The 10,192-nt window shown below is 35.9% G+C and overlaps 1 protein-coding gene across 1 annotated transcript; it reads right to left on the reverse strand.

The window, feature by feature from the left end:
• On the reverse strand, window positions 1–10,192 carry LOC128206542 (uncharacterized). The gene is made up of 5 exons (XM_052909091.1): window positions 9,983–10,192; window positions 3,885–4,034; window positions 3,347–3,616; window positions 2,277–2,367; window positions 1–2,026 (listed from the first exon to the last, which is right to left on the reverse strand). The coding sequence occupies exons 1-5, from the start codon at window positions 10,113–10,115 to the stop codon at window positions 1,648–1,650; spliced, it is 1,023 nt and encodes a 340-aa protein (XP_052765051.1). The 5' UTR covers window positions 10,116–10,192; the 3' UTR covers window positions 1–1,647.

Genomic DNA, 10,192 nt, shown 5'->3' on the forward strand with positions numbered 1-10,192 from the left:
TTGTCAATATCGGCAACACAAGAGCCTTTGGCCATGAACAAGTAACATAAAACATATATCACCTGACGTTTTTGTTTCCATTCAGTATTTTCTTTTCTTTCACACCTGTTAAATTTCCGTTTGAACTATTGAATAATTTTAACCCCCCCCCCCAACTTTTTTGACGTTATTATTATTTTGTAGCACATAGTAACCCGGCACGCAGTATCATCTTAAGTAACATTCATTTGAGTGCTGCTTTGTATTACATAACAAAACCCACATCTGTTGGCAGTTTAAAACATAAAAAACATGATTGAATAGAATTCAGCTTTATTATTACAATTTTGAAATTAATGGGCTTGTATTATTACGGGATATTCCATTACCTTAACACGGATATGTGATATATAATTACATCATAAACTGTAATAAATACAGAATGTTTTAGTTTACATTTTCATAAATTATAACAAAATTGTTCTTCTATCCATGTTTCTTTGAAGGTTAGTGTTAAGTGAACCTGTAAAACATGCACTCCTACTCCCAGATTAGCAGTACCACAATTAATACAATTGTTTTAATTTAGCGAAAAGGATGAATAAATATCGAAGACAATGGTTCTTAAGAAGGATACCGTGATTAGTTTGAAAAAAGGTGCACAAAACAAAGTATTCTACTTTATGAGACGATCGTTGATCACTGTTAATCTTTTAGGACCCACCAGTCATTTGAAAAAAATGTGCGTTTTCATCTTTCAAGTACACGGTTACAATCTTGTTATCAGTAATTAGTATTTTCCATAAATGTATTATTTAGTAAGTAGTTAAAGGTTTATCAAAATGTATGCTGGTTATATTGATTAAAATACGAGTATCACTTAAGTTATTATATATAGGATAGACAACGAGTGGGCGTATCTTTGTAATATATATCCGATCGTCCACGAGGTGTTTATCTGATTTAGACCACGTGAACTAAAGCCAAACAAAAATACGCTTTGTTTCCGGTATAAGTACTATCATGTAATATGATATATCCATGATATTTGACTCTTGAAGAACAATAACTAAACTTTTAGTTCACATGGTCTTAGTCGGATGAACACCCTTATGGACGAATCTATGAATCTATGAAATACGCTCGGTAGATACGTCCACGAGGTGCCTATCCTTACTTGCAGCCACATTCGATCAACTGGTTTAAGTATTTATCTGTGCGACCCGCGGAAAACGGAATGTATATTACAGTTACTGCTTCCGTGTTGAAACTCTGATTTAATAGTTAATAGGGTACGACATCGAAAACCGGGATATAAATATACGTTTGATTCTATGGGCTGGTGTATTATATTATAGTTTTGATGAATTTTACATACATGTACTCTATTGTGAAAACCTATAATTATTATAGGCACGCTGGTTGGGTTAGCAATACCGAAATTCAAAGACAGTTGTGGTCATCTTTAAATAGTGTATGTACATGTTTATCAATTTCCTTTAAATTACAAAAGATTTGCCATTTTCTAATGTCAGGAAATACATGAAATAAATATGTAATAAATAACAATATAAACATATGGGACGTAAAGTCAGCCCAAAACCATGAGACAATTTTCCGATAAGATTCATCACTGAATCAGTCATACACATGCATGTATGATTATTTTCATACTGTCACACTATGAGTTGTCGTCCCCGAATCTATCGGTGGCAGAGGCATGTTAAACAGATTCTTTTTGACTTCATTTGACACACCAATGTCTAGTTCCGAAACACAGTGAATCTGGTCCGAATGCTGAATGTTTTCGTACTGTGCCCCGTTGGGTAACCCTGATTGTTCAGATGGTCCCCGTGTGGTACCTCCCATCACGGTTGTCTCCCTTGGTAAATGCGTGTCGCCGGGAGGTTTCGTATTCACGGGCATTAAGTATCCGTTCACTTTCAGGGGCGTGTCTCCGCTGTTTGGTGGAGGATGTGTCTCATCTTGATTCATATTGTCATCAACTATATTTTGTTTGCTACCATCTTGTATTCTGTTTGTTCTTCTACAACAATATAATGGTACGTCGAGTTGACTTTTAGCATTACTAAAAATAAAGTCATTTCTTTCTCTATTGTTTAGCATAATATACTAAGATTGTACCTCTCACTGCTTGTTCTTTTATTCTTTTATTATTTATTATACCATACATTTACTTTGATAGGATGACCTACTCGTCTAAAAAAATATATACTTTTATTTGTATTAAACATGATAAAACAAGAAAACACTGGTTCACATTTGAAGTAACTTACCTGGTCAACCACTTGCGAATCCCAAAAACTGCCAGTGGCGTAAGGCCTGCCACAACAATACAGCATATCACCACAGCCGCGATCTCTCCACCTTATAATAAGAAATAAGAAACACGTACATTAACACACCAACATGACAGTATTGTAACGTGCGACGCTAAACAAACACCAACAAATCCCTTCAGAGAAAAGCATGCCACCGGTCTTTATGTACACTAACTTCTCTATTCACACAGAGCCCGGGCATTGCTAATTTGCATATTACCAACCAAGTCAACATCCGTTCTATAAACGTACTTCCGTTTCTAACGAAATGCTATGAACGCACATCCGCCGACTACAGCGGACTGTTACATTACTTTGTCGGGGAAACTCAAGAGTAAGACAACTCCGTTCCGGCAGTTGTCAATATCCCACCGCTGCCACCATTTGTAACGTGCGACGCTAAACAAACACCAACAGATCCCTTCAGAGAAAAGCATGCTCGACCCTGAAGGGGTCCACCGGTCTTTATATACACTAACTTCTCTATTCACACAGAGGCCGGGCATTGCTTATTGCGGGCCGCTCATAGTTGTACTGAAACCTGGAAGAAGTGTTTAATATAAACTGTATTTGTGCATAGACTAATGTTTTACCAAAATATGTCTCTTTTAATTCCTTCATAGCCTTGACTCGACATCAGCCAGCACCAACTTCAAAATATTTACATAGTAGATCTGTCTGTGGGCCCGCTGTGATACTTTGTATCACAGTTTTTCTTGTTTGCATATTACCAACATAGTTAACATCCGTTCTATGAACGTACTTCCGTTTATAACGGAATGCTATGAACGCACATGCGTCGACTACAGCGAACCGTTACAGTAGTATTCGCCGATTGGCGTGAATAAGTGTGTTTTTCAAAATATTTCAACCTTTTGAAAAGTAAATCTCTGACCCACATACACTGTTACGCCATTCGATGTTTGTAAAGAACGTTACGCACAGAACAAAAAACAAGAAGAATATCCGTTTTAAATCTGAATACTATGAACAATTGAGTTTTAAAATCGCAAACATAGCAACACCTGTTAACTTCCGCGGGGAATCTTCAGTTACTTCTGAGGATGTTGTTGCTTCTTGTTGCGTCACAGCATTCATTAATGACGTCACCGTCTGTGTTGTTGTTGTTGTTGTAGTAGAAGTAGTAGTCGTTTCTTGTGACGTAACAGTTGTCGGTGGCTCAGTTTGTGATGTCGGCCCGGCAACGTTGCACGTTGCACAACATTCACTTGGGTCATTGTATGTTATACAGAGCAAAGACAAACAAGCGGAAGCTGTGTCCCCGTACCTGCACTCTACAGAAATTTATGATTGTTATTAGCATAAACGAAATATAAATAACAAAACACCTAAATTAGTTTGCAGAATGTACTAACATGATGTTTAGATTGTTCGCACCATATCTTTGCATTTAAACAATAAGGATTCATTGAACGTTTTGAATTGTTTCATTACGTTTCCAAATGAAATTAATAATACAGGCGGGCAGGTTCGTGCCTTTCTCGGTGACGTTTACAAGGAAATAACGTCAATGTAGTTAAAATGATGTAACAGAGATCGTACGTGTGTCTGTCGTCTCCGCTCCGTTACAGGAATCACAGCACTGCGTTTCAAACGCGGCGTCGTAACACTCGCCGTTGTTAGCCGCCACCAATACAGCGCATGTCTGACCGTCACGCACCGTGCCTATGGCGTCACCGCTTGGACATGAAACTTATAATAAAGCAGTGTTTTTGTAGTTTAGCTTATCTTTGTAATTATTGTTAAAATCATAAAGTAAGCGACCAGTGTCCGTTGTCGAGTTGGCACTTTACGTTGCACTGACGTTGGATTGTGGTTAAATAGTGTCACAACGACACCAACGTCCAACGTCGGACTGGGATCCAATCCTTACCTGAATAAAGTCAATGTCCATTTGATATCGCTTTCCGACATCAGTGTAATATTAATATTCAGACTTTACAGATGATATATCAACAAACTTATCTGTCGTTGGCCAAAACAACCACTGGCGGTTCCAGGGGAACGCACCCGCCTCCAACAAAAAACTGTCCAAGTTCACTTTTAACAATATACAATTACCATGAATTACGATATAGGAGAAAAGGGTAATAAAATACGTCCAAAATGCACCATTTCGGACTAGAACTTGTTAACCCATAATTGCCAACTGTTTAAACCAAATAAATTGCGGTTCAGAGGAAAGGCCGCTAATCGAAAGGTTATACCCTTAAGATACGACCCTCTTATGTAAAATCCTGGACCCGCCCCTGACAACTGCTACGAGAAAAAACGTGGTGGATTTTATGTTAATCATGGCGTTTGTAGTTTGTGAACTGTGAAGATGACAGCAGCCTTATGCTTGATCGGTTTATAATGAAACTTGATCAGAGTAATTATCTTTATGAAATGTAGGTCGATTTCAAGTCCTGTCGGGTTAGGGTTAGGGTTCATTCCTGTCGGGTTAGGGTTAGGGTTCATTCCTGTCGGGTTAGGGTTAGGGTTCATTCCTGTCGGGTTAGGGTTCATTCCTGTCGGGTTAGGGTTAGGGTTCATTCCTGTCGGGTTAGGGTTCATTCCTGTCGGGTTAGGGTTAGGGTTCATTCCTGTCGGGTTAGGGTTAGGGTTCATTCCTGTCGGGTTAGAGTTAGGGTTCATTCCTGTCGGGTTAGGGTTAGGGTTCATTCCTGTCGGGTTAGAGTTAGGGTTCATTCCTGTCGGGTTCATTCCAGGCCACTGTTAAATAAATTAGAACTGCAAAAACAACAAACAATACATGCAGAATTTTCATTGTTTAATTAACAAATTATGGAGGATGCTCAGAAAGATTGTCATCATTGAATCTAGGTCAAGTCCTTTTTGGTCATGCCAGCCTCTAAGGCTAGTTACACTTGTATGTCGGCCACGCAATCTTTATTGACTCATAGTTAGTCCGAATGTTTGTCCACACTGAATTCCAAGTACGAGTCATATCGGATAAAAAGTCAATGTTTTAAATTAGTTGCCATGAAACATATTTTTTTTTTTGTAATTCAGTACTAGTTACTATTCCCCCATGTTTATGTATTTATAAGCTTAGAAATATGTCTGCATTTATTTCATTTGGAAAAAAAATGTGTGCGAGTGTGTGTGTGTGGGGGGGGGGGGGGGGGCTATAAAGGTGCGGCATGATCGGGCACCCTGCCCCTGTGGACAAAAGAAGATGAGTAGGTCAAAGATAAAAAAAAACTACCTCAAACTGCATTTACATGTCATATCTTTTACTAAATCTTAACCGAAAGGTCATAATCAAATATCCAATATTGCTACTAAAAAAAGAAAAGTAACTAAAAATTATATTAGAATTGAAATAGAATCTAGAAATATAACTATATCAATAAGAACACATATTAAAAGGAATGAAATGTTGCCGAATGCAGCGGGACCAAAGTTCTTGAGAAATTCTAAAGCGAAACTACTTTATTAAATTTGATTTTAGGCCAATATAATAAATTGCTAGATTTTATCCAAAATTCTTTTTAAATGTGGGGCGGAGGGTGACATTTTATTTTTCTTAGATGCCTGTTTGACCGTTGACTATCTGTTCATACTCTTTTTTAATTCATAAGGGACCATATACACGTGTTTCAAGACGAACTAGGAACACGATCGTAACAATTCGTGAACATGTGAATGTTACGAATAAACGCCGTTCCCGGACATTCCCGGACAGTTCCGGACATTCCCGGACAGTTCCGGACCGATACGCAAATACAGACCTTAGTTCAACATTTTTATTTGAATCAATAACATTTAAGAGGCGGCGGAAAAAGAGAGAGCGGGCGGGACGAAACTCTAGCAATTAATTTATAGTCGCTTTACAAAGCAAAAAGAACTTTGTCATGATTTTATTTAAAACAATTTTCTGTAAGTCTCAAAACTCTATTGTCACATCTATATGACGAGATATACTCCAGTGAGAGAAATTAAATCAGGGGGAATATGTGTATATACAAACACATGCCAACCCTCGGGGTTAAATTTGCACCACATTTGGACGTGGGGTAAACTTACCCCCGTGGGTATTTTATCTTATATAAACACAACACCTGATTTGCCCCGGAGGCAAGGGTTTTCAGCAAATATTCAACATTATTACAAAGTTTATAGGAAGAAAATGGTTACAAAATTCATTATTCTTTATTCTATAAAATCCTTTGCCGAAATTTCTCAGCAAAATATTTATAAAAAGCGACTGATAAGTTTTATAACTTGTCACGTAAATGAACAACTATGAACAATTGAAATTTTAAGTTTTCTACATGGTGAGAGGACACAGGAACTTTTTATATTAGTTTATCTTTTTGTATTGCGGGATGGCGTTACTAAAGCGAAAAATGATAATATTACCTATAAATACTTACAACCCACCATACTTATAATAGCTTTAAAATACATGTGATATATGGCGTTTTTTCAAATACTATCGTTTTTTTATTAAGAAACCAAACATGTTTTCATCTGTCATTTAAACGCGTCCGAAAAATACATAATACATATGTTGAGCATATAAGCGCAGCATATGCAATGAGATTATTACACGAATGATACCAAAACAAAAATAGTGTGATTAGCTTGAATTTTTAAAAAGGAATTGTTTGAGAAACTGGGGTCAGGTTTCGCAGGAGTTCGTGTCCTCTGTGTTGGATTTTAAAAAGCAGAATTATGAGCAAAATTTATAATTTCAACAGAAATTTCGACAGTGCAAAAAAAAAGTTGTCAAAATCGAATGTTTGTGTTAATTATGTATTCAAACTCCATCGACAGTTCTTTCTGTCAGATAGATGGGAAGTAAGAGGCGTCTAAGGCAGTTAATTTATCTCTTTATTCATGGATATAGAAACGAAGATGGAGTGTACCTTAAAAGGCTTAAATGCTTTACTTTTTAAAAATATATTTTAAATCGGAGATTAAATTAATTGTAAATTAGGGTTTTATTTCCATGAAAATCCTACCAAAACATGTTCATTTAAGGGATATGATCGACGTGGGTGACCCCTAACTCTAGACGATTCTTAAAGGGGCTAGACACCAGATGGTCCCAAAATCGGCAAGTACATTATTTCCTGACAAAACAAGCCGGTTCATAGTCTGTATATTTAGCATATATAAAAGTCACGTGATTAGTTCAGATACTGTGACTGACGTGGTAGACAAACCCAGTAAATTTCGAAATGAAAAAAATACGTACAAACTGCGAAAGATACATGTGTCGTAGGCGAGGTAATACATCAGTAAGTAAGATTTTATGCGTTGTACACAACGATATAAAAAATATTTTAGTTTTTGACAAGTTTCATTTTTCTTGCGATTATGTCCTCTGGTGTCTAGTCCCTTTAAGTGATGGCATTCAAGTGTGTGAGCGATATTGGACCATCACGATATTGTATTCAACCAGTAGCAGGGGCGTTTACGAATCCTTTTTTGAATTAAAACCATCCCCGAATTGTCTGTCATTTTAAACCGTCTTGCACTGAAAACTCGCAATGCATATCATTGTATATTCTTCGATGAGTTTTATAAAATAATTACTTCCAAACGAAAGCATTGATAGGGCAAATGTTTTTAATATTGCACATAGCAGGGTTTATTACCATTTCAGCAGAAAAAGAATAAGACGTGTTTATTATTTAACAGAAACATAATGAAAATACTTCAACTCTTAAAAAACATTAATGAGTATAAGCGGTATTATACCGTCCATAGCTACGCATATAATTAAGTTAACACGTCAAATGACACTGATATACCAGTATTGTTAAAATGCGAATGAAAATATTTGAACAAACCATGTTTAAAAAAAGGTCGTGCTAGTTTAAGGCTCCTCTTCGAACAGTTGAATTGTGATTGTATCAGCACGTCACAACTACATAAATAGACAATTATTAATCTTTGACACGTATTTGTTTCCTTACTGAACAAACAGGGGGAGTCTCGCCCAGCTCTGTAGAAACTGTTAAATAAGCCGACATGATGGGTTTCACTGTTTAAGATTTCAAGTTTAACAAAAGCACGCTTATTTGTAATTTGGATTTAATAACAACAAAAATCAAATAACAATTTGGGTCCAATGGATTCGATTGTATTTACTAAAACGCTCATGTCAAAATAGGGAGAGAAATAATGATTGATGCTTAAATGAGTATTAATTTAAAAATTAAGCAATTTATCTTTTAGAATTTCTTAAATTTCAAGACGATCATGTTAAAGAGAAATGAATATCAATATATTGGATTTGACTTTCGACCTTGTAGTTTCTGTTACGGATAAGTACTAGAATTTCTCTATTAAAACCCAAATAGCTGACTTTAAATGCCTGTAAGTTGCTCATGAAAAATCATCACAATGCTTTCTATTTCCATACATAGGTTTAAGGTTTAAGGTTTCAGTCTATTCAAGACACGATTGTGGATACATGTTTAAAGCACATGTAATGTATAAGACATGGGCCGATTGTTCCGAATCAGAACTTTGTTAAAGTAGGCAACGTTGTTAACATGTTTCGTTGTTAACTTTCAACTCGTTACTGCACTTGAAATTTAAAGCTGCGTTCTCCCAGCTTTGACGTTTTGACAACTTATATATATATATATTTTTGTCTTGGAATAAGTCATTTTTGCGTAAACGTCTGGAAACCAGTGATATAAGATCAGATCGCAGTTGGTCATACACCGTTCTAAAATTAATGTTTTATGGCTAAAAGCGTTACTTAACGCTTTAAGAAAAACGAGTTTTCGGCAGTATTCCTAACAATTGAGATTTTTTTTCTTTTGTGAGTTATCTTTTATGACTGAATTGAAGGCATTAATGACAAAATCAGTTGTTTCTGAGACAAAATGAAAAGAAAAGAATAGACATGTTTCAGCTGTACTTGCTTATACATAAATAGGTGAGCACATCGTCAAATACTTCACATTAAAAATACAATCATGTTGTTAACTGAATGATAGGCCCCAGTTTTACACTTATATCTCCATTTAAATGTGAAACACCTTTAGAAGCAATTGTTCTTGTATTAATACATTCATCCGTAGCCCACATCTGGCACATACCAAAGTCAAACTATGGTGTCCACTTCGATGTATGATGTCTGGACGTCAAACACGTATAAATGGAATGATTTTCAAACAAAAATTTCTAACGATTTATTATACGCAGGCAAATTCTTAAATTGTAATCTGTTAAGTAAATGAATGTATGAAATATTTCATGAATGAATTAACGAACGAGCGAGCGAGCGCACGAACAAACGAACGAACGAACAAACGATTGAACGAACAAACGATCGCATGAACGAATGGATGAATACATAAACTTAGGAATAAAGGAATTAATAAAAAAAAATGCGATCGAACTGACGAACGGATGAATGCATTACCTGAATTAATTACTAAATGAAGGAAGAAAGGAACGAGCGAATGAATGAAGTAAATCAAATAAACGGACGAGAGCTGTATTAAAATAATTCATAAAACACTTCCAAACATTTCCTGTAAATAACTATACGATATGTTCGTTAATTCAAGTAATAAAGATGGACTGAGTTGACTTGCGTCGAACCGTAATAATTTAAATCATAAAAATAGAATGCAATTTAATTTGTATTTGATAAATACATGTACCTGCGCATAATCCCGATTTTGTAAACAGTAAAATCTCCAACATCAAAAGAACAATCACACCATTATGTCTACGATTCATATCCATCTGAACTAATATTATGCTAATTAAAATATGAATATTTCTCTTAATCATATAGTCAGCAACATGGTTTCATTTTAAAAACATCCTCGGTACTGATTTTCAATATGCTGAAGTAGTTACAGTATGGG

This window comes from Mya arenaria, chromosome 10, assembly GCF_026914265.1.
Source record: "Mya arenaria isolate MELC-2E11 chromosome 10, ASM2691426v1".
Lineage (NCBI taxonomy): Eukaryota > Metazoa > Mollusca > Bivalvia > Myida > Myidae > Mya > Mya arenaria.